Genomic DNA, 25375 nt, shown 5'->3' with positions numbered 1-25375 from the left:
GTGGATAAACAATGCCTGCTTCTGTATTTGGAGCATTGAGTCAGGTTGGGAGCTCTTGGCTGGATTGTGGACATGAATTTGAACTTCAAGCTCCAGATTTGGACACAAGTTATGAACTGGCAACTGTATTTAAGCTATAAATAAAGTTCTGGAAGTACAATGTCCTTTTCTGTGTGTTAAAATCTTTCTCTGCTAGGCCTGCTAATTCTACTGGCCCTGGAATCCACTCCTTAGCAAAGTAAACACCAAAATGCTAGAAATACACTTAAAAGGACATTTTTCTGAAGTGGAAAAGCATTTCTCTCTCTGGGGAGGGGGAGAGGGAAGGGAATTCAAATACAGTAGCATACTGAGCTAGATGGTAGAACTAAATTCATATTTTTGATGTTATTGCCTATTGGTATGTCAAAATACAGTATGTGTGGGTGGCTTCTTTTCTTTGATTCCTGTTCCCTAGATCTCTAATTTAGCAGCTTGGCAGTGGTGGGAGGAGCCTTTCATCATCTTGAGCTTTAAATTCCAAGATTATTAACAGTGTCAAGAGCAAGACATCAAAAGCTTCTACAGATAAGCTCTCTCTAATTCAGATGCTTGACTGATCTTATGCACTCATGTGTGTGTGTTCTTTCCCTTTGCTGTGTGGTTGTATGAGCTGTATTTGTACAGACTCCTGACCCGTTTCTGCGTTATGTCTGGGAACTGTCTTGCACCTACCAAAGCTATACAGCTTTTGTGGCCTGATTTTGGCAGCTGCACATAGGAACACATTAATCAACTGCTGAGGCTCTTTTTAACAGCTGTACAGTAAATAAGTTAATACTGACTTGCCTGTCACGCTATGATGCTATCACAGAGATGCTCAGTGTCTCAGTGAGGCTGTGGGCCTTACTCAGGAAACGCTGCTTTGTCATCAATGTGACCTGGAGTGTGATGTTACCAGTTTCATGTTTGTTTCTTCCTCTCACTAAAATACACTGGTTATTTTGAATGTATCATAGGTAGAATGGCTTTCTGTATGTATTTATTCAGTACTTAACTTAAAGAGCCCTCCTTGGTTCTGCGTTGACCAAAATATTTTTGGTTAGCTGTACTGTTGTGCAGCAGTGTGGTCATGATACGTGAAGGCTGTGCACGAGGCTGGCACTGTGAGGATGTGCTGCTATCATGGCGATGGGTGCCAGTCAGTGAGATGCTGGCTGTGGTGTGGGCATTCTGGGGGTGCTGAGCTGGTGTTGGCCTCTGCTTAGTCCCTCACCTGGGGACAGTGGTACTGCTCTTCTGCAAGCAGAATGCCAGAACAATCAGAAAGATGGTATCATCTAATGTATAGTATCATGGAATGGCTTGGGTTGAAAGGGACCCTAAGGATCAAGCTCCAAACCCCCTGGCACATGCAGGGCCACCAATCTGCAGATCTGATATCAGGCCAGGTTGCCCAGGGTCCCATGCAACCTGGTGTTGAACACTTCCAGGGATGGAGCATCTGTCCTGCAGGCCTGTTATCAGGCACTTCAGTGAGAAAGAAGCTGAAACAGGTGACTTGAAACTACCAGCCAGGCAATCTGAGGCCTGTTTCCTGGAACTGGAATTTGGGAAAGAGCCGAACAGGCTGGCGTGTGTCTGTGCAGCTTTGTTTTTGTTTTTTTTTTGTTTTTTTTTTTTCTCTAATAAGCTACAGAGGCGTGAGTTCACAGTGTGGATAAATGAAGCCCAGCCAAAAGAAGAGCAGCGTCCTGAAATAAAAATGTTTGTGCAGTGGTCAGAACAGCAGGGCAGGGTTCACGTGTAGGCTTTGGAGTGTTGCTGTTAATCAAAGGCTGTGTGTCAAAAATGCGAATGTGTTAGTGGAGGCTGGTGAGAAAGGAAGGTGTGAACTACTGGCACAAGCTGCCTCTTGTCCTGCTCCCCATGGTTTCTATGCATCTTTGCAGGCTTGTAGTGAGGTGGAGGTGACTAGCAGCTAAGGGACTGAGGATTGCAGAGCCATAAGCACAGGGGCAGAGTTGAGCAGAGCCCATCTGTAAGAGTTTTGCAGTGGAGTTGCTATTTGGTCCCATACAATACTGTTTATGAAGCCTCTGTGTAAATTCTGGGCAGATGTCCCATTTTGTGTTAGCTAAGGAGATAACCGAGTTCTTGCAGAGGCCTCCAGTTTCAGTTGTGTTAGAAAATGGTCTGCATGCTACTTAGGGCTGGTAGTTGAGATTCATTTTTGCTTAAAAAAAAAAAAAAAAAAGTGAAAATTGAAGATTACTTTCTTTTTGTTTCTATAGGGGATTGTGTCATTTTTGTGTATATACACAGAGAGACAAGAAATTGTACAAAAATGTGAAATGTGATTGCAGACAAGTCCTCTAATTGCATGGCAGTTCCCTAAAAGACTTTTACTGTTTAATGGCAGCTTTCAAATGAAGGTGTTTTGTTTTTGTTTTTGTTTTTTTTGCCCGTTGACTGAAAACTATTCTTTAATGCAGGGTGACTTTCCTTGAGATTCTCATGTGCCAGGTTGTAGCATGCTGGATTGACTCCAGTCTTGTTCCCTCACAGTGCTGAGTCTGGATCAAGGCTGGGTGTGGAAGGTTGTTCCTGTTGGTTTTGGAGAGTCTTTGACCCGGATGAGCAGAGGTCATCTCTATGCATCTTGTCTAGCAGATCTGGGTTTTGTGTTCAATAGCTGTTGTTACAAGCTTATATTCCCACACACTGCTTTTGGTAATGAGTTTTATTTATTTATTTTAGGTCTGTAAACAATACTTCCATGGTGTTTTAATCTGAGGCACATGCTTGGGATATCTTCTAAAGCAGCGGTTATCAGCCTCTTTGAAGGAGTGATTGAGATCCTCCCATTCATTTCTGGAACTGAAGCATCATATCCAAGTGCAGAGTTGTATTTACTTTGGAAACAAAATGTGGGCTGCATCATAAAGGTCTGCTGGAGCTTTATTCTGACCCCTGGTATTTCTGGCAGTTGAGTGCTGTAGGGCATAGGAGAAGGTGTGGAGTGGCTGAGTCTGTCCTGCAGAGAGCCTGCCTGGCTCCCAAGCAGGAGCAGAACTGGCTGCAGGAAGCAGCGTTAGCCTGCTTGTTACCTCACTGAAGGCAAACCTCAGCAAAGGATGCCTTTTGTACTTTATGCAGAATGTAGTCTTTATGACAGTGTAAATTAAAGGTACTTAGTCATGAATGCACTGAAATCAAAATACTGTCACTGAGTGATGCATGCATGCAACTTCCCTGTGCAAGTTATGCTGTTTTCTTTTTTAAAATCCTTCCTTTGCAAACTCTCTAAGGAGCAGATAAAGCAGATTGTGTGCACTGGTTTGTTGTGTTGGTTTTTTTTTTTTTTTTAACAGCTCTTTAGATGGGCTGCTTGAATGTAAGCTGTGTGAGAGCTGGTTCCTCTCCTGTTTCACATGATGATTAAGAGATGGAACTGAAGGAGAGTTAAGCTTTTACATTCTGCTGGGCTCTTACATGGCCGCTGAAAGTGCCTAAATAAAAACCTGCTCAGCAGACCGAAGGTCCCTGTGGAGCTGTCACTGTCTGTCCTCTTTCATAGTTAGCATTATTAAAAGTCTCTGGATGTTTATTATTTTCTTTTTTAGACTCAGTGACATCATTAGAGCCTGCTAGGTGACGGAAGGTGTGACAGGCATCTGCCTCTTGAGGACAGGGGGGAAGACTCCTGGTCTCTACAGAGCAATCTTGTATTAATTCTATTTAAGTATCTTGGGGATATTTAACATTAAAAAAAATGAAAATAAAAAATAACAGGTGATACTCTTCATCTATTAAAAATATGTCCAATTTAGTTACCTAGCATTAAAGAACTTATTGTAAGAAGGCCTGATTTATTTGCTTTAAGGTTTAGAAGCAAGAGAAGTTCCCTGTGGCACCCTAGAGTTGTTATTATTACTTCTAAATGTGATCCCATATGTAGAAAATTCACTAAAAGGTATCTATAAAGGAATCCAACATTATGCAGAAGTAGCTGTTTGTTTGGAGTGCAGTGTGCTCAAGGAAAAGGGGAGTGTTGCACTGAGGTTAATGCTTGGTTTATTTTGGGGCAGCTGTGTTAACAGGAAAACTGAGTGGTGGGAGTCCCAAAGGAGGATAAACATTTGCCATCATATACTGGGAGGAGGTGAATTTAATTTTGATACTAAATACGGAATTGCTGTGTATATTAGAAGGATAATTTCTCCAGATATGGATCAGTCAGTATTATATGTGTCTTTATTTCACTTCCTGAATATACTTTTCTTTCAAGAAGAGAGAAAAACAAGAACAATCGCTGTGGTTTTGGTTTTTTTTTTTTTTTTTTAAATTTGAAAAAGTTGTGTCAGTATTTCTTTCTGTCTTTGCTTGTAAGATTTGAGATAAATGCTTCTCTGAACAGCGTGTGGATTGCTCTTAATAGTTGTACATGCAGAAAGTAGGAGCTGGTAGTGGAGGACCACAAAAGCTGCCATTATTAGAAGCCTTGCTTACACTTCAGTGCTCTGGCGCTTAGCTCTGGCTCCTGGATTCCAGTCATGCAGAAGAAATGCAACTGGAGTGCTCCGTTTTAATTCTCAAGCTTGAGTGAACTGCTCTGCATTTCTTCTAGTACATGTTTGCTTTGTAGCCTGAGCCAACATCTTGACTTGGGAAGGCGATTTTTGAGCTCCATTTTTTGCTTAGATCTTTCTCTTTATAAATTGGCTGGGTGTAAATGCTATGCAATTGAGGGATTCAGATTTCAAATAATTTGTTATTGCTTGAAGACTTCTCAATAAGATGCTGCAGACTTTGGCCTCATTTTATAAACCTTCTCAGTTCACTTGTACTTTCTTTTCATGGTGTGGGACCTGATTATAAGCAGTACTGACTGTGCAGTTCGAGATGCTTGGCTAGGTCCGTGGTTTTGCTCTGATACCCTTGGACATTGTGAAATCAGAGCTGGCTGCCAGATCATGGCTTGTTTTGGCTCTTCTCCTTAACAGCATATCACAGCCCTTACCAGTGTCAAGGGCTTCATCACACTTTATCAGTACTTGGAGACTTGCAGTGTTTATAGCAACCATATGAATGCCTGCAGAAGGTCCCATCCTGTCTTGGCTTTGAAGGCTTCTGCCCAGCCTACTGGTAAGAGATGTGCTCATCTGAGAGCTGAGCTGGCGCAGTCAGCTGCTTCTGTGACATGCAAACTGAACTGCACGCAGCCTTTGTGGTGAGCTGTGTGCTCTGCCACCCATTTATTAGGGAAAAATCTCTTGAGGTTCATTTGATTTACTTATAAACAAGTAGAAATACATTTGTAACCAGTGACCCTTTTCATGTGTTATGGAAGTGAAAAGAAGTGGAAAACCTATGGTAGCATCTCTTTACTTGGGAGTGCATGACAAATATCAGGTTAATAACTTTGAAATTCCTGCTTTATTGATGACTGTGTGTCTGACTTGCCTAAAGCACACAGCTTCCCAACTTCAGATTCTTGAAGCACAAGCCTTCAGTCTGCTGCCAGGTTGTAAGATCTCTCCATCATTTGGATATGCTGCCAGTGTGGTGGGTGTCCAACACTTCCAAATCAGGGTATGTGACATAAGGCAACAGGGAACTGGTCTTCAGGAGCAGTGACCCCTTGCTGGGACAGTGTGCCTGGTCTGAACATGCTCTCGGATAAGGGCTTACACCCACGCTGTATCCACAGGAGGTGAAGTTTCTGCTGTCTGTGCTGGTGTCCTGCTGTTCTGCAGCACAAAAGGAAGGTCCCCTTGAGTACTCTTGCATTTAATAGCTTTAATTTCTACTGTGAACGAGGCCATGCAGAGTGACAGAAACTTTCTTCCCCAGGGGATGTGTTCAGAACAGCAGTCGTGGTCAGCTGATTCAGCCAGGCAGCTCCTCCCTGCACAGAGAGATATAAAAAGTTTCATAGCTTACCATAATTTGTACTGTAGGTATCTGGTATGCTGATGTAAGACACACTTCTGCTTGCCTTAACTTAGGGAAGGATGTGAAGGGTTTTTGTCCTTTGGTACAAATATTAAAGCCTTAAAGAAGTTGCATGTTCATAAAAAGGTAGAATTTGGATCTTAAAGTATTTGCTGAGATCTCGTCACTAAACATACGGTTGTGAGGATGGGGAGAGGAGGGAGGTTTTTGTGACAGTTTGAGCGCTTTAACTACCATCTACCCTGTGATATGGACCCTTTTTGGCACATGCTGCTGCTCTATCAGATATGATAAATTGAGCAAACTGGTTTCCTGGCACTTAAGAAGCCAAAGCAGTTTGTGGTTAACAGAACCAGGCTGACTAATGCAGTGGAGACCTAAAATCATCTGTTTTCAGAGATGAGCGTTTTTTTTGTTTTTTAATGTATTGTCTAAACAGTTATTAAACCAAAAATAACATTTTTTGACAAAGAATTATCTTCCTTAAGGATGAAATAGGAGAGGGAAGAGTTTAACTGCTACCTCTCACCTTTTTAATGAGAAGTCGTTAATGTTCCTTTGAGATTCAGAGCAAGTCTGTTCCAGTTCTCATCCCAAAGCATATGCTGTATGCCCTCGAGGGGGAAAACAGTTAAGAATTACGAGGGGTATTATGTATGGTAGAAACAAGCAACCTGCTGAAGTAATAACCTGCTGTATGCCCTTAAGTCTCTGTATGAATCAGGGCTTTTAAGTGGTGACTGAAATACGAGGAATATGTCATCTCAGAGATTAACAAGACAGCCTCACTTAGGAGATGAGAAACACATTTATTTTCTTCTTCTGTAATACTGATCCTCATGCAGGAAGATTCAGACTGGAGTAACTTCTTAAACTGCTGTCTCAGTCCTTGAGATACGACTCTTTTGAGACAGAACAGGATGCAGTCGAGCTGAGCATATTTAATTATAGTTCTATAGCTATATAGTTATATGGCTATAGTTCCGATAACAAAGTCTGATCTCCTGACTATTAACTGCCTGAAACCTCTGCGAGTTCTTCTGTTGTGGCACAGTCCAGTAACCAGTATTGCTTTTTAAATAGCATAAATGACTTCTCTGCTCCCTCTTGTGTGGATAGGTAACAGTGGTGAAATGGCTTGCCTGATGCTTCAGCTCTCTGTAGTACTGGAACATCTCCTGCTATAGACTAGTGTCTAACTCTTGTCCCTGGATTTCCTGTGGGCTAGTTCAGAAACAGCTTGGGAGCATGGTGATTCACTTGGAAGAACTGCTATGAATCCATGGTTCGTGCCTGTCTGGGCCTTGGGATTCAAACGCTGCGTCTTCCACCAACTGCTGGGCTGCCGCCTTCACTTAATTGTATGCGTGTGAAGAGTAGCGCGTCTGATGAAGCAGATGCATACACACATCAAAGTTTAGCATTAGCTGCAGATTTACCTAGTGTTAATTAAAGAATCTTAAGTATTAAGAGTACAGAATTTCAACTTTGGCTGCTAAATGTATTTCTTAAAAATAAATAAGACCATGAGGTGTCTGAAGAGAAACTAAAGAGCTTACACATCTAGTTCTGTGTAACTGAGACATCTTTAATCTGCACTGAGGAGTGGTGTGTTTCAAAGCACTGGAAACCACTTTGCATTGTGTGCATTCATAAAGAGGTGCTCATTAAAAATGCATTTTTGGTCACCACCTGTTACTTGCTTAATGTGATGTGTGCTTTACTGCACTATTGTGTTTTGTCGCTCTTTTCCAAAGTGCATTATTCATTGCTTTGAACTGTATGGGCAGGAATATATTCTGAACATCTGATTTCTGTGCTGACCATTCCCCAAGGAAAGACTAATGTCCGTGTTTATGACCAACAAGCCAAGCCTTTCATGTCATCTTTTTGTGAAGATTTCATACCTTCTGCATACCAAAGATGCAATTAGGGGATTTGTGTCTGTGATGCTACAAGGAGACAGCAAGGAGGCTGTACTTGCATGCAACAAAGACCTCCTAAAGCATTTAATGAAGACCTATTTGGGGGACAGTGCAAAGCTTTCTCCTGCTCCTTTGTCCCCCAACCCTTCTTTCACCCACATGTATCATCTGAGAGTAGGCATGTGTGGAGTGAGGTGTATGCTGACTTAGTTGCTGCCAGATACAGTTGATGTGGAATACTGAAACCCAAAAAACATAGAACCATGGCACCCTTGCTTGCTTTTCCTTTTCTGGAAAAGAAATGAAGAATTTCTCAGGTATCTCTTAAGAGTTTAGCTTCCTTAGCCAGTAGAATTACAACAGTGTAAATTGGGAAGTGTTAATAGGTGGGGAGCTAGGTCTTTTTTTTTTTTTTTTCTTTTAAAGAGAAATGCATCCACGAAACCACTCCCATCACCTTCTTCCCAGAGCAGAACGTATGTTCTAGTTATCCCTAAGGGACTCCACTACTTATCTGTCATTGCAGAGCAACAACTACTACATGGCTATACCCCTGCCTTGTAAAACCAGAGTGTTGTGTTGGAATAAAAAAATGCCTGCAGAGCTGCTCTTATCTGTTCTCCCCAGCTAATCCAAATCTCCAATGTGGAGGTAAAGCTGTGAATAAGGAGCCCAATGAAACACGTAGCGTAGTGTACACATTCACTCAGTGTGTACCAGAAGATATTTCCTCCCTAATGGACAAAGGAATGAGTAGATGGTTGAATGTTTTTTTTTTTTTCTTTCATTGTAGTGTGAAATTTTATATAATGTGATCAGCAGGCAGGTTTCATTTGCATTCTTAGTCATGTGTCCAAAACCTGCCCTACAACCTGATGGCATCAGCAGTCTGCTCGCAGGAGCTTGAAACAGTAGGAGTTGTGCAGCTTGGAGCTGAAATGAGTTGGCAGCACCATTTGAAGAAGTTTGCTTAGTTCCTGCCTACATTGTGTAGGGCTGGCTTCAAAATGACTGTTGCTTCTACGTCATGAGAATAGCTTTCAGTCCGAATTCACAAGGAATCGTGTATCTACGGATCTAACATGCAGCAAATGCTCATTTTAGTCTCAATTATGCCTGTTTTTGTAGTGCTGCTTAGAAATTGACAGTGGTGACTGGATTAAGATTAATTCAGGGAAATTCTGTTTATTTATTATTGTGCATTAATTTTCAGTGGTAAATCTCATAGACCCAGCACATCTTCTGCATATTTACACTATCAGTAGAACATTCTTAGCTTGAAGGTCATGAGTTCAGACTTCAGTGCCTGATTGTAGGACCCTGTATTTACCATGCATCTTACTGCTGTGGAGATAGCGAATGGCCACTGCTTGTGCTGGGACTTAGAGGAATGGTGAATTGAGCTGGTGCTACTAAGGTGCCAGAGCGTCTGGGTCTGCATTCGGGTACCACACTGTAATAATTACTGGATTTTCTTTATGTTCAGCAGACTATAAGCATCTGCTTTCTTCCTTTAAAACTAGCACCATCTGCATGTTTTCTGAGCTATTACTTAATATGCCTGTCTCCAAAGTATTAACTCTTACTGTAGGTTGAAGAGTGCAAATTGTTTTACTGTGGCATTTCTTCTGGTGAGTGGCTGCATTAATTCCCATAGAGCTCCAATTTCTGAGCAGCCATTCATCACTCAACCAATTCACGATGCTCTCAGCAAAAAACAGGTTTGTCCAAGTAACTCAATGCCTTTGCTGAAGTGTATTTAAACAATGATGCAGAGCAATTTTATTAAGTTATGTGAAAAGCTGTTTGTAAACCAGAACAAAAGAATCCTTACTCAACACATTAACATGGTCAATATTTTGGAGTTCAAAATGGACCCAGCATTGCTCATTTCTCTGTTACAGATGAATCTTTTTCGCCAAAGAAGTTTTGTGCTTCACTGAGGTGAAGGGAGTAAACCTGCTCTGCACTGACAAAATTCTGCTTGTGCTTATCTCTCTGAATTTAGTGCCCCTTAGAATGTCATCTGAGGCTGCCTCTAGAAGCTGTACTTTCTCTGGACTACCAAGGAGTGAATACTGCTAGGTTCAGATCCACTGCAATATAAACTTTTGTGTAATCTATGCCTTAATTTTCCAGTAACTCTTACACTGTAATGTAGCCCCAGTGTGCTTGAAGGTAGATCCTGCTCTCCACAGCCTGGGGCTTGAGTCACTTTTGGCTGAAGCATTCTTCCAGGGGCTTACCTTCCCCTCCTTTTCTTTCACTAGCAGAGGCCAGCCCATCAGGGCTGCACTTCTGTTGTCTGTGATCTTGCGCTTGCCCTCCACCAGTCACTCGATCCATCGTCTTGTGTTTCCTTTGATTATGTTGCCTAAAGAGTAAACCTGAGCTCTGCTGATTTAAGTAAGGGCTCTGCATGTGAGAGAGCTTGGGAATTGCCTGGAAACACGCGTGCGTGCCACAATGATGTGGAATTAAGGGAGTCTGAAGATTAAGAAGGATAATTGAAAAATGACTCTAATACAAAAGGGTTTTGGTAGTACACATAAAATTTTGACCTGCTCTGTTGTGTTTTTTTTCTGTTTGTAACTTGTGTTTTGTGCTGTGTTTAGGAGTTATTTGTTTTTTGAAGTGTTTTGATTGTGTTTAAGATTTGTCTCAGTAAGTGCGAAGTCTTGAAAGTCCTGTTTCCTTTCCATTACAGATGCTGTTGTATGAGCTTGTTTTTTCAGGAAAATCCTAGCATGACAGCTTGAGAGGAAATTGGTTTTTGTTGATATGGAAGACTCAGCTGTCAGCAACCTTAAGACTGGCCTAATGGGAGCAGAAGTTAATCTTCCCTGTATGTTAATAGTAATGTAGTGGTACTGCTTACTGCTGTTTATATGACAGATGGCAAAAAGGCAGTACCTTCTAAGATATGTCTACACCCTTCACATTTTCTCATGGTGTCAACAGGTATTCGTAGAGCATTGCATACGTTCAGTGTGCCATGGCCACCAGCAATTACTGGTAAGTCAAAAGTGTGAGAAATTAAAGGTATAGGAATAACTCATTTTTCTCCGTCAGAAAGAAACACATTTTCTGCTTAGCATAGCCTGAGCTGTGTGCTAGTCCTGTTGTGAAAGAGCACCTCATTTGGAGGCCTGGTGTGAGGCTGATGGAGAAGTAAAAAGAGCAGAGCTCTGCAGAGCTAGGTAATAAATGTTATGTGTTATCTGCACAATTCACAGTAGATTACACAGATTGTATTAGCTGAGGCTAATCAGTTTCTTCAGATACCTAAAGAGCACTGCTAGGGACTGGGAAGACTTCTCTTGAGGGTGTTAGCAGAACACATAATCATATGTTTGAATGCACAGGCTGGATTACCACTAGTAAGTGATCTAAGCCTAATGGCCCCACACAAGGGACACTGAGCATTGGCTGTTTCCTCTTCTGCACGTAGTGGGTGAGCCTGAGTTACAGACCCACTGGCTTGCAGCTGGACATACATGCACAGCCACACTTGATAGGTTAATGTGTCAGTGTAATTCTGTCCTTGTGATGTGCTAGGGCTAAGCCCAGTCAGAAGCAGCTTGTGTTTCTTTATTCTTCTTGCAGCAGCTACTGGAAAGCTTAGGAAGTGTAATTTTTAACACACAGCATTCAGATGTGTTAAGGCAGCTGGTTTGGGATTCCAGTTTTTTTAATTTTTAATGCAATCACATGAAAAATCTTGATGTTTGTCTGCTTAATCTATTTTTGTTTTGTTTGTTTTTGTTATTGTTGAATTCCCAAAGAAGCAGGGTGGTCTAGTCCTGTGATCAGCTAGTGTGTTTGTGGAAGCAGTTGTCTGTTTTACCCTGGGCTTCTTGAAATTGCGTTCAAACCACTGCACACATCCTCTGCATCTCAGTTTTTTTTTGCAGCTGCTGAAATTCTTTCTGTCTCATTTTGCTTGTCTGGGAAATTCACTTTTCATGTTCTTCAGAGCAGGCTTCACTTTTTCTGATATGTTAATATTTGGCTTCACAATGGGAGACTCTCATATCCATGAAGACCTGTGTGACTAGAATAACAAACAACTGCCAAACAAGCACAGATTAGGAATATGGTTTCAAACTAAAACAGAGATATTTGAAGTGGATGTAAGGCAAAAGTTCTGTTTTGTTTTAATGGTAAGAGTAGTGAAGCACTGAAACAAGTTGCCCAGAGGGATAATGGTGCCCCATCATTGAAGGCATTCGAGGTCAGGCTGGATGGGGCTCTGAGCAACCTGATCTAGCTGTGGGTGTCCCTGTGCATTGCAGGGGAGTTGGACTAGGTGACCTGTAAGATCAACTCAGGTGATCTATGATTCTGTGACATTGTGGCAGCTGTTGAAGGTGACTTTCACCTTTCTTCTTTTTTTCTTTTGATCAGCTATTTTTTTCCTTCAGTCAGAACATCCCTCTGCTCTGCAGTTGCATAGTTCTTTGTTGTTCTGTGACATTAACTGTTACTTCAGCTGTGGAATTGTTGTGGTTTAGTGAGTTTTTGATGTTAATTTCTAATGTTTTTCTGTATCACACATATGTGGAATAGAACTTTGAAGGTGACTTAATTTTTTGTGGAAGATGAATGGCTGAACCTTCTCTGCTGGCAGCACAGCCAGGCTGCTGCAGTGCAGGTTCCAGCTCTTGCTGAGATGCAGTTTACTGCAGCTTACAGGCAGGAAGCTCTGAATAGTCCGTGTCTACTGCACACGAGTGTATTTGCTCCTCATACATAGCTCTTCCCTCCAAAGGGGACATGGCGGCTCTGGACTTGCTGTTAAGCACAGAAGATCCAGAAGGGATATGAGAAGGGGCCCAGAGCTCCTCTTGGAGCAGGGTTCCTGTGTCTTCACTCTGCCCTTTTCCATTTTATTTGCCCTTGTCGTGGTGGTAGAGCAATTGACTCAGTGGACGTGAGAATATTTGCTTTCACAGAGTGCTCCGGTTACATTGTGCAAGCCACGCATGAAATTTACTGTGCCTTTTCACCTCTACCATGTGCAAGGATGCTGAATATGAATTCTTCTGCTTTAAAATAATTATGCAGTGATCAGCTGCTGCTTTGGAGTTCTTGATACTTTTTCTCGTATTGTGGCATTGAAGGTATAATACAGATCTCTAGCTCTGAATCTCTAAGTAAACCCCAAGCTTGCCTCAAGTTAACTTTTGTTTTGTTTTTTGTTTTTCTTTGTGAAGTAGAAGTGTTATTAACAGGTTCGGTGTGCTTTATGAAGGCTAGTGTCATGTGCCCAGTTAGGTGTTTGATGCATCCCTTCCTTGTAAACACACTGAAAAGTGCAAGACTTAGATATATTTACAATAAGAGAAGTGGTAGAAATCCTCTTACATCAAACTTTCATAGCAACCCTTTGGCTTGATGTTTCTTGATGGCACACTCCATTTTAGTATTGTAATTTTTTTCATTTTGGTGAACAAAGGGAGTGTAGCAGAGCTTACCCTCAGGAGCTCTGAATGGCTAACCTAACTCAGTATCAGGCTTCAGCATTAAAAGCTGTGAAAAATGCTCAGTTTTGAATTTAAATGTGAATACTTCTGGCTTGATTATCCCAGCAAAATTTGTTCAGACTGTGCTTGGGAAAACTGCTTTCCTTTTCATGCAAGTCATTGTGCTTGGTGTGCTGAATTTCAGAGAATTCGGAAGTGCTTCAAGTCTGTTCTGATGGTCTGCAATGTTTCTTTATAATGTGTGCTAGGCCAAATTACTATGGTCCTTAGAGACCACCACAGATTAGCTGGAAGCGTGTTGAACAGATGGATTGCATTTTAGCTGGTCATATTAGTAATGTCAAGTGACAGGCCTTGAACACAACGCATTCTTTATTCCCTGTTACTGCATAAACCACCCCATGACAACTCGAGGGTGGAATAAAATACAAGTTGGGAGTAATTTGTCTGAGCACCATTATGAACATCTGAACCCACTTGCACTTGATTTGGAGAGAGTAGTTGAGGATAAATCAATAAGCTTTTCATTTTCCTCAAGTAGGTAAATTAGAAGTGCTGCTGGCAATAGAAGCCGGGGGACACTGTGTTGCAATTGAATTTTCTTTTCTCTGGTCAAATCGATAATGCTGCTGGGCACAACGGTAGGACCACTGTGCTGAAATGAGTAATTTATCTTGGGGTCAGTCGGACCAGGCTGGGAGTTCTGCTGTTAGGTAGCTGCTCATAGTTCTGCTTCATATTTTAGAATGTATATTTTTATACTGAGTTTAAGAAAATATTGTTTCCCCCATAACTGGGGGTGTGGGGGGTGGGGCAGCTGCTTTGTCATTGATTCCAGTAGGCCTGAAGTAAAATTAGATCCTAGTTCCTAGCATCCTGAAATTATTATATGTGTATTTTTTTTTTACCTAGAGTAGCTTTTATTTAAGTACACACAGAACTTTTGTTATGGGATGTAAGCAATAACCACAAAAAAGTGCGCCATAAACAGTTTGATCTTGAAGCAGATGCATTTATCGTGGCTTGCCTGCCTTACTCTCTGATGTGTGGAGTAATTTTGTTCTGTGTCATGCTGATGTGGGTGATGTAAGCAATTAATAAGCTGTGAGAGTGCACAATGGATCCCATTATAACCTTGGAATTTTATTTTCATTTTCTCCATACCTTGCTGGTTACTGTCTTCTCATTGGCCTATTGATGCCTTGCAGGCTTGTGACGAGCTCTCTGTGCTGGTACAGCTTGCAGTGCAGGAGGTCTTACTTTGTGCTGGAATCTCTGTGCTATTCTAATACAAGTACCAAAACCTGAGCCATGACAGTCCTAAATCTAATAATTCGGTGGATAATTGTTTCTGTGCGTATTGCATTTGTTTTGTGTGTTTTGTTGTTTTGGGGTTGTTGTTTTTTAATAGAATTTGGTCTCATTCCTCTGTTCAGTATATTTCTGTCATTTGGTTAGCTACTCACAGCCCAGTCGTGCTGGGGACGGTTCAGACTAGGTATAATTCCTTCACATCCCCTCCCACTGAGATCCCAGACCGTGACTGTCAGAACTGATTACTTTCAGCGGATGAGGCAACTGTTATTTTAGCAGCTTTTGGATTTCCACTTGAAGGATCTTTAGAAGCCTGCTTTGTAGTTTGCTGATTTCCAGGAAAAAAACCCACCTCTTTTAAGACAGCTAATCTTCTAGTCTGTCACCTCATGAATACAATTATTACAGTGATGAGCAAGATTTTTAATCAAATTTTGTGGTGTATGTTACATGTTGGCAGAGAAACAGTGAGTACTGAGTCACTCAGTGTCACCAGGTGTGCTCGCGTGGTAAGGTGCACATGGAGAACATCTCAATAAAAGATCTGCTTATGTTTTGCTTCCTTGCCATCGCCAAAACAACTTGTTTCATCTTGTCTCATCTTTTGTGGGATCCTGGTGTACAGTTTACAGAACTTGTAAATGGTTTTCCTCATGCTATCAATAACTTCTCAGATGACTACAGCAAAATAGTTATGTTTGTCTGCATCGGTTGTTAAACTTTCCTTCTTTCTTAACCTCCTTGTTGTAGGCTGCAAAGTAGCTTGTTTACTTTATTACATGAATACAAAGCTGGAAATCCCACAGGTCTGAATTTATTCCTTAAAATGTATTTTAATATTAAAATGTACTCATTTGCTCAAGTGCTCGCTATTAAGAGTTCTGTTTCTAGAAAAACTTGAGTCCAGCCATCCCAAGCTTGGAGCATGCTGCACAGGAGGCACCAGCCCAGCCATGTTCCCACTAGTGCCCAAACTTACCAGCCCTGCTGCTGCCAGGCTCCAAGTGGCCAATCGGGAGTTCATCCGTATGTGTCATGCTTGGGGCAATGCCTGGAAGATCAGATGTGTACTGAAGGTACTGGAGAAGGATGTTGACAGCACTGCATAGGTAGGGCTCTACTGAGCAAAAGCTCAGGGGTCTGAGCTCAGTTGGAGTGTAAGCCTGTTTCTCTGGCCAGGGAATGTTTGCTCTTAGTGGTATAAATAAAGCTGATGATGGTTTTTCTTCATGGGCATTTTCAAGCAGGAGAGCACCATTTGGCTCGCAGTCAGCTGGGCAATTAGCATTTTATAGCCAAGCAATATACTTAAATGGAATGGCTTGGCTTGAGCGTTGAATTACAATGGCCAGTCGACTGCTGTTCTTCTTACATAATTTATTTGCTACTCCCTTCTTGTTCAGGATTCAAGCAGAGGTTAATTTAATTCCACATGAGAAGCTAGTAGTTGCTTCACATTAGCACTGTGTGGTGCAGGGAAGTGTTTGTGTAAAGCTTGTTTGCCTGGTCCCATAGCTGTGGAAAGGACAGTTTCTCATACTCCTATCCTGACAGTATGTTCTTTGCTGCAGCAATTGGCATGCTCTTGCTGGCGTTTAAGAATGCAGCCAAAATGGATTCCTCAAGACTGTGTTATTCCATGCTGTTAGAGGCAAATTTTTAAGGAGCAAATGTGTACTGAAGCATGTGTAGTATGGGCCCGGGAGGCTTTGTTCCTACAGAAATATAAGGGGCCCATTTACCCTGTTACATGTAAACAAAGTGTTAATATATGACCATGGTGATTTGAGAGCTAGAGCTGCCACTGTCTCCTCTGATGACCCAAGGCGGTCAGCAAACAGCAAACATCCTGCGTGTGTGATCTTAGGAAGATAAAAAGCGCAAGTAAAACATGCCCCAGCACTCCAGAAACAAATTGGGAGCTCTGAGTGCAGCAACCGCATTCCCTCTGTCTGTGTTTGTTCATGCTTTTATAAGCCTGAGGGCTTAACTCAGTGCTTAGGATTTTATCCGCAATCTCATATGTGTCTTAATTTTTCCTAAAGCCTTTGACTGATGGAATCAATGTAGGGAATTTTGGCTTTATTATTCTTGTTTTTCTTAAGCTCCCTTCTTAACAAAGCGACTGTAAATGTGAAGCCCCTGGTGTGCACTGGCTGAGATGCCAGAAGGCTGCTACTGAGAGTACTACATTTATTTATGTCTAACCTCATGACTTTTAGGTAGACTGAAAGTATCCTCAAATCCTTGTGGTGCCTGCCTGGAGTGCCCAGCTGCTCTCAGCAGAGCTGTGCCCCTGGCAGTGTCCTTGTGTTGCTCAGGGCTGCAGGTTGTCTCCACCAGCTCAGCTTCACACCTCTGTGGGCAGGCGCAGCTGAGAGCAAACACTGAACAGACACCTCCACCTCTGGCAGGGAGGTACTCCCCCAGAATGGAGTCATGCACTGCTGTGTGCAGGAACCTTCCTGGGTTCTATCCACTGGGTTTGGGGATCTGGCTCAAGTGATGTGAGACTTGGCTGCCAGTGCTTGTGTTTTGTGACGGTAAGCAGTGACCTAACCAGAGGCATCCGCTCTTGCAGCCACCACTGCTGGTGAAGATACTGAGGTCTTGGACAAGTTTCAAGTTCAAAATATCCTCTTTGGAAGAGGAGAAACAGGCACCTACAGGAGCTGCACTGAGGCCCGGCAGATCTGTTTTGAATGGTATTCCTTAAATAAGACTGCTGTTACCAATGTTGTGTCATGGAAATCTCATTAGCAGTAGTACCAACAGTAAAAAAAAAAGTAACAGTGTGGGAGAGCTGATGTGCTGACATGCAGTCAGCATTCAAACTGATCATGGAGTTGGATCATGGCCTTAGTGTGAAGCTGGCAACTCAAACCCTAATTGTTTTAATAATTAGGGAAATTGTTACCATGTGTTATTGCTCTAAGTTTTACTGCTTTAATCAAGCTTTACTTGCGCTGTAAAAATATTTAAGTGATCTCTCAGAGGAAAAATTAGGATTCTTGCTTTTGTAGTTGCTCCCTGGAGTACCGTGGGATTCTGTGTGCAACTGGAAGCGTTTGAAAGCCTTGCTCTGCTCTACAGCAGCCTCTGCCTGCTTCTAGCCATGCACCCACCCAAGAGAGAGCAAACGTGGATCCTCCTTTCCTCTGTTTCATGCCTCAGCTCTGCTGCATTCCTTGTGGAGCAGCATCCCTTATGTAATGCAGTGCTGCTTGCCTCAGGGGAATATAATGTTTTTATCTCCTGTTTATTTTGCTCACTGGACTCCAGCTGTGTGCCCAGGTTAACCCAGTGGCCAGTGTAAGAGCCTGTGCGCCTACTGGTCACTTCAGGTCTGAGGTTAATTCTGAACTGTTCCAGATGTTAGATTTTTGGTGTCTTGACTCCTCTTACAACCCATTGAATAGTATCATTGTGCGTGTTTGTGTTGAACACTGCTGACTGCAGCACAGAGAGGCTGGCAGTGTTTTCAGTGGCCATGTACGTTACTGCAGATGAGGAAGACAATTCCGTCCTAGAATAAGAAATGCATTGACCTTCCTTTATGCAGTGTTGAGATCTACTGATGAGCTACAGGACATAGTGATGTTATCATCACAAATAATAATCTCAGGTGGAGGTGTTTCAAACAGAAGATAGTTATGTGTAGTGTATTTTAAAAATAAACAGGCCAAAGTACTGCCTCTTACAACTGGAACTTTTCATTCTGAGCCATGCTGTCACTGCGCAGTTCCAGAGAGACTGGTGCTCTCAGTGGGTCCAGGCCCAGCCAGACACGGAGTTTGGGCACTTGTGGGTGTGTGCTCATGGCTGTGCTGGGTGGTGCATGCACAGTGAGTGTGCGGGGGGGGGCATGGGAATAGTACAGCAGAAAGGTTAGCCGTGGTGCCTTTTGTGGCTTGGGGTAAGTAGCTGGCGAGCTGATGATTACACAAAGACAACGCGAATTCTTAATGCATTCCTGCCTCAGTGCCACTCCATGCACTGGGTGACTGGAAACAAAATTCTCTTTTTTTTTTTTTTTTTTTTTGCCATGGAAATCACTGGTTAAAGCCCAATGCTTTGGCATATGCAAATTTTGAATTTGTTTAAAGCCTCAGTGCCACACTATTGTTAAAGCAGACAGTGCAGTCCAGCCATATGCTGTTAAAAGCAATACAGTTTGCAGCTGTTTTGCTAACAGGTGCAAACAAACTTTTGTTTAATATGTCTCAAGTGCACAAACTATAAAATGCATTTGGCCAACAATTCAGCAAATGCCTGGCCTGCATTAGCCAAACTTCCTATTGTATTAAGATCTGTGAAACTTGCCTTTTTAACAGCACCAAAAACCTATCAGCTGTGCTATGAAATATTTCTGCTTTATCTAGACTGTTACTACTGAGGAATGTGTTCTGAGCATGAATTGGAGGGGAAGAAATGAAATATGTGATGTCTCAAATTTTTATTCAATATCCGCTATGATTGCTTATCAGATGCTTCAGGCTCAGTGGGATATTTCCTCTTAAAATCAGGTTTAATTTTTTGTCGCATGGTAACTCTGAAAGCAGTGAAATAACAATCCAGTAACTTGGAGAGGAAGTGTTTCAGTGAATAGCTGATTGTTTTAGGAAACGTGTGACTGCCCTCCATGCCCAACTGCAGTGTTTTTTCCTCTGGTGCTGAATGCTCCACCAGAATTAAAGCGCGAGCCCTTCCCATGGCTGCAGGGCAGCCTGGGGCGTGGAGACAAGTGGGGAAGGGGCACCTGCCAAACACTGGGTAGAGCCCTATGCGGAACCTTTGTTTCCTGAATCCCAGCACAGCACTTTCATCACACAGCCACTTTCCTCCCCAGTTTTTCATGCGAGACAAATACTTGCAGGCATAATGTTTTGTTCACATCACCACAAATGAGCATTAGTCGCTGCCAGGTGAAGCTTGGAACAGTATTTCTGCGTGCTGTATGTTACAGAAAATGACTTGAGTGCATGGCTGAACACATTGCCATTCACAGTCCTCCCTGCAGTCTATTTGTCCACCTTTGGATATTTGCCTGCCCTGGGGCTTGTAGCCTTTCCTCAGTAAGCCTGTCTGTCATTTCAGAGTAGCTTCAGGCAGCTGATGTTTAAGTGTTTCTGACCAAACAATACATCTCCCTTCCCTTGTCTCCCCCACAACATAATTAAGCAAATTTTCTTTTTGTTAAAAACAATGCAAACAAATCTAGAACTAGCACTGCTTTGAACAAGTGGGTTTCAAGCTGTCTATTCAGTAGCTTTTTCCCTCACGCCCACTTCCTTAGTCCGTCTTTAGAATTTCAGACCTATGGAATGATTTGTCCAATTATTCAAATTGCATAAACTTCACAGGCTGGCTTTGGTCCCTTTAATGGGCCCAGTGCGTTTTTGTACATCCTGGAACACAGTAGCAGCTGTACGTCAGACGTCAAATGAACGCAGGTCATGCCTGGGGTAAAGGCATGATGGGAAGATGTGCCTGGCATGGAAGTTATTTTGGTTAGTACCACAGGACTCTCCATCTTCTCTATTGAAGTTGTTCAAAGAAGTGATCAGTGTATGTTAGCTGTGCAACCTGATACCATCTTCAAATATTGATTTGTCTCTCAAGTGGGGCTTCCTCTTGTGACCTCTGAACTAGCAGGATGTTAAAGGCTTTGTAATCGATGGAACTCTGTATTCTTTGTGGCATGATTGATTGGGATTTCTTCACGCTGACCTTTGCTTGTTGCTGTCTTTTGTTTAGGAGGTCCTCCAGCAGCTGATTGTAATGAATTTACCAAATGTTTTAATGATTGGCAAAGATCCTCTTTCTGGTGAGTAGCTTGTTGGATTCTTCCTCACCCCGTGCTGAATGAATATTTTATTTACCTGAATATACACATACAATATCTGATATGTCTTACTATCATACATATATAAATTTGTATTTGTGAGTTCTTGCCAAAGCAGCTGCTTGCTTGTAAGTCATGTCCCGTATCTTGTTGCTGCAAGTGATAGAGAACAATCTGCCCTGTGAAACTTGTTTCTCCTCCTGGTTTTCTGTCCTGTGTTCCTGTATAATCAGTTCAGCTGTGACGATATTTGCACACCAGGAAAGCTTTGCAAAGGTGCCCTGAAGTGTGAAGTGCAACTAAGTGTAGGAAGTAAAATATGTAAGAATGGAGAAAAGTGTATGTATGGCATCTCAGAAAAAAAGTAGGAAGAGAATGGCAAGGACAAAAACATCTGTCCAGCCACTTTGTCGAGGCATGGGCATCTGTCACAAGAGGTACTCCATCAAAAATGGTTGGAAGCTAATGATTTCATGTCCAGAATCGCCTGTTTTTGGTGGGACAAAAGACAGGCCTTCAGAGCAAAATTAGTTTGACTTCTCATTGGAACAATATTTCTGAAGCAAGAGGTTTTATTGCTGTAGTTAATTTACTTTTTTTACATGCCCATTCTGCTGTAGCACCATGCTGGTGCCAAGGACAGTGCATTTTATTTTATTTTTTTAACCAAAGAAGGAAAACAGAATGAACCCTGTCTGCAGTGATGGGGGATGACGTGGTAACCAGCATCTCCAGTACAAACAAATGGCAGGAACTTTGGCAGAAGATTTTATTTTGTTGGTTTTGGCAGGCATAGCGTATGTACATACACAAAGGGGTTATATCAGGAAAGAATATTAATTTATTGATACTGTGTTACAGAAACTCATAGCCTTGATGCTTCTGTAGTAAAATCAAGCTTGAGGGTATCCACTTCTTCAACAGTCACTGTAAAGTCTGCAATGCCAGTCTTAGTTCTTCTGTACAGGCTAACCTTATGGCTGAAGATGAAAAGAAACATAAGAGCTGTTGCTGTTTTCAGTCATATTGACATTGGACAAAACCTGACAAAGATGTTTGTGCCAACAGGGCGAGCTCTCTGCTCACCATGTCAATGGGAAAGGCTGGCTGGCTTCTTGTTGTGGCTGTTGCTGAGTGACAGCTGGTAGGAGGCTCATAATGCAATAACTGCAGTGTTGGTTTCTGGGGAAGCTGCACACTTGAAAGCTGTCATGTGTTTATGTATAGCTTCTCACCACTTAGTTGGTGCTTTTCAGTACCTTAAGGCAGTCTTTGAAGAAATCAGCTGATATGACACATGGGAAGGATATTGTCCAGCCCCATTTAAGTGCAAACAGACATCTGCTTCACTTTAAGATCTTTGAAATCCGGTATTGTCTTTTTAAAATTTATTTTGTCTTTTTACTTATTATTGATGTAATTTGGAAAGACATGGGAGAAGATAAAGAATGTGAGAATGTGACAACTAGATGGATGAAAATAATGGGATGTGTGCATAGAAAAAACATGAAGTTATTGTTTGGTTATATTTAATACTGCTTTTGAGAACCAGCTGGGGCTTTTTGAGGACAGAATCTAAGGTAGGATGTGCTGAAGAAATAGAAAAGTAAGGGAGGTTTCAGAACTGAGCACCTGGCTGAAGGCTGATGGGATGCCTAGAAAAGGGCAGTAGGGAGGAGAGGTGTGAGGGGAAGTTAGCACAACCAAAAGAAGGGAATTTACAGAAAAGCTGAGTGCAGGTCAGGTGAACCATGGCCAGGTAGCTGCTGGATTGATGCCTGTGTTACTGAGTGTTTTGCAGAGAAAATGAGAAGAAGGCAGTGACACAGGAGAGGAAAGGAAAGTGAAATGAGATATTCTCTGTCAGTGGGAAAGCTGAAGGAGGGTTACTGATTGAATAAAAGACATGAGGACAAAGCAGCCATCAGCATGGGAAATGGTGCTTTTTGGCATGAATACTGAGAAGCCCCAGGGAAAACTGACAGAGGAGTGAGGAGGCTGAGCATGACAGCAGTATGGGGAGCAGAGATGAGGCAGACGTTAATTATTGGAGGCAGTTGTTTAAGAACAGCAGTAGTAGAGGAATAACCTCTCTCTCTGTGTCAGTGGCCCAGTCCAGGACAGAGACTGGGAGGGAAGATGAGGGTTCTGGGGTGGACACCTGCAGAGGTAGCGCAGGGCCAAGGCGTGTGGGAGCTCCCAGAGCTGGAGGTTGAGGTGCAGGTGGTCAGAAGGGAAGGGTGGATCTTGGATGCAGCGGTCACATCCCAGTTCTTGTTCTCTGTCCCCTGTAGGTAAGATATCTGAGTGAAAGATTCCCCCTCCCTTAACCAGAGGAAGAGCGATTGATCCCGTGATCCCGCATTCCTGGAATAAATAATGTGTTGCCATGTGCTGCTTGAGCTGGGAAGGCTCCTACTGACTGTATTAACTCTATACGTCCCAGGCCAGAGATCTGTTAGATCCTTCTGTGTGATTCTCTCTGTAACAAGTTCAGTGACTTCTTTGAAACAAGTCCTTGTATTTTTTTTTTCAGAGTTGTTCGACAGCGTAATTTACAGATTGTACTTCGTCCTTCTAAAATGCAGCCAAATGTGGTGTTATGCTTTTTTAATCATAAACTGAGCAGCTTTGAAGCTGAGAATGGTGTTCTTGCTGTTTAGCTCCCATTTGGCACTCAACATTTGGAACTACTGAGGGCTTCTACAAGCTGCACTTGGAACATAAGACTGTTGAGAATACAGAGCTGCTACTACTAAAAATGCTGTAGGAGTTGAGCTTTTTCATAGAACGTGGTATGTGTCTTCTGGATTCAGGAACTAAATGAACTTTCACATCCTCTAAATCATTTTGGTCCAGGCTTATCTTCTTCAGTTTGTTGGCCACAAGCATAAAAGTTGCAAAAATAGTTTGTGAGAAGATGATGTCCTTGATTGTTTTCTAGAATACAAGGAACTGAAAAGAAACTTGAAAGTTTATGTAAAGGGTTTAGAAAGCTTTTTCAGACTTGCAGAATGAGGTAGCTGACATTACAGGCCTCTCTTCAATGCACTATGCAGTGGTGAGCTACTGCCATTAAACTTTGTTTTTATCTTCCTCTAAGGGTTTTCTTAAACAGTCTTTTCAGAAAAATCTGCTACTGCATCACCAGTCCTCTGTGTTCAATATGAAAATCATCAGTGTATTTACCATCAGACATAATTCTTTAGAGGCTGGAGAAGAGGGGACTTGAAGTTTTCTCAGAACAAGTCTGGAAATGAGGTCTTGTGTGCCTGTTGTGGTAGCCTGTTTCTGTCTCTTCAAAACAAACAAACAAAAACTTTGCTGTTTAGATCCCCTTTTCAGTTTACATGGAAAGTTTATGAATGAACAAACCCCAAATCCCTGCTGGTAAATATCTATAGAAACTGTTTTTGATTAAAATCCTAAAAGATGCGTGCTCCTCCTGGGGTCCTTTTTCATGGCTGGTTTCCTTCCTCATTTTGTTTCGCAATCCACCAAAGACAGCAAGGTTCATAAAATATAAAGTTAAAAACAGAACACGGCCTCAATAGTGTTAATTTAGAAGTCAGGCTTTTCAGGGTGTAACTAAAGCTGTGAAAAACAGCGCTGGTGTGCTCACTGCTTCCCAGCCTCTCGCAGCCCCACTGCGTGCTGCCTGTGGCACTACACAAACTAGCATTCCCTCTCTTCTGCTGGAGGAAAACTAAAGAAAAAGTACATAGAAAAGTTGCATAAGCTCAAAATCCCCCGTACATGGGTTCATTCTGTCTTATGCATTCCCTTCTATTCCCTCTCTTATATTTGTTTGTGTTCTGTACTGTCCCCATACCTCTATCCATCCCTTTTGTTGTGCCCCCTAATCCCTTTGCCGCCTTGTCCCTGGGCTGTGCCATCTGTCTGTCTCCTGTGAGCCAGGACAGATCCTGACCTGCAGGTGGTGGTTGGGATTCCCCCTCCCAGCCAACCTACTGTCAGAGCAGATGGTCTCCGCGCATCCCCCAGGTGTTGGCTCCCTCACAGGCACAAATACAGGGCCTGAGAGCGGCTGCCCTGGAATTCTCAATAAGGTGCAAATGCCCCAGATTTTTTTAGTAGCACCTTTCTGTTTAAGTGCTAATTTGAATCCGGTCCATTCGCTTCATCTTGTGGCTACTGGTCTGCCAAGAGTTCTGCCCCAGACCTAAGCGTTCATGGCCGGGATGTAGGAGGGTGTTTTTGGTAAGCTCAGCTAATAAATAAGGCTGCCCAATGTTAGCTTTGAAGCAGCAGCAGCAGTTTAATAAACTTCTTATTACCTCAAATCTTTTAATTTCTTGCTGTTTTTTATAACTGGTTAGGATTCCCTGCCTAAGCTGTGTGCCCCCCAGCGTGTCCTGCTGGTGAGAGAGTTTGGGTGGGAGTGAAGCCTCTGAGTGGTATTTCCAGGCAAGGCCGGAACAGGGCTGACCTCATTAAGTTACAGCTAAAGGTATTGCACCTCACGGGATTGGGCAGTATCGTGGATGCACATCTGTTGTCTGGGGAGAAAAACAAAGTCTGCTGCCTTTCGTGCAGAGTGCACTTTGGCTTCAGTAGCTCCCATGTCTTTAGGGTAGTGCAGGTGCACTCGCTGCTGGAAAGGGATTGCAGTGTTTTCTGACCTGAGGAACACCGAGCCAGCAGGCTCAACTACAGGACAGCTGTGGTGCACAGAGCATAGCACAGGGTGTTAGGGAGAAGGAGAAGGTGCAGGGTTCTCTTGCTGTCCTTCACAGACCTGCTTTCTGTACTGTCCCACAGGCACGCTGTGCCTTTAATCCCTGGTCTGGCTTTGCTTTGAAATAGATAAAGAACTAAATCAAGTGCTGGAACTGTAACAAAAACTT

At 42.6% G+C, this 25375-nt stretch overlaps 1 protein-coding gene across 2 annotated transcripts in view; it reads left to right on the top strand.

Moving 5' to 3' along the window:
* Positions 1 to 25375, top strand: part of CCDC88C (coiled-coil domain containing 88C) — an 86710-nt gene that overhangs the window by 12928 nt on the left and 48407 nt on the right. For both annotated transcript variants that reach the window (XM_042814306.1, XM_042814309.1), the window contains exon 4: positions 20420 to 20489. In XM_042814306.1, the coding sequence (XP_042670240.1) occupies positions 20420 to 20489 (70 nt within the window). The remainder of the gene's footprint in view (positions 1 to 20419; positions 20490 to 25375) is intronic.

The sequence above is a fragment of the Centrocercus urophasianus genome, unplaced genomic scaffold (genome assembly GCF_019232065.1).
Source record: "Centrocercus urophasianus isolate 14NV4802_14NV808 unplaced genomic scaffold, USGS_Curo_1.0 seq_14, whole genome shotgun sequence".
In the NCBI taxonomy this organism is placed as follows: Eukaryota; Metazoa; Chordata; class Aves; order Galliformes; family Phasianidae; genus Centrocercus; species Centrocercus urophasianus.
This window is presented reverse-complemented; position numbering and strand designations above follow the sequence as displayed.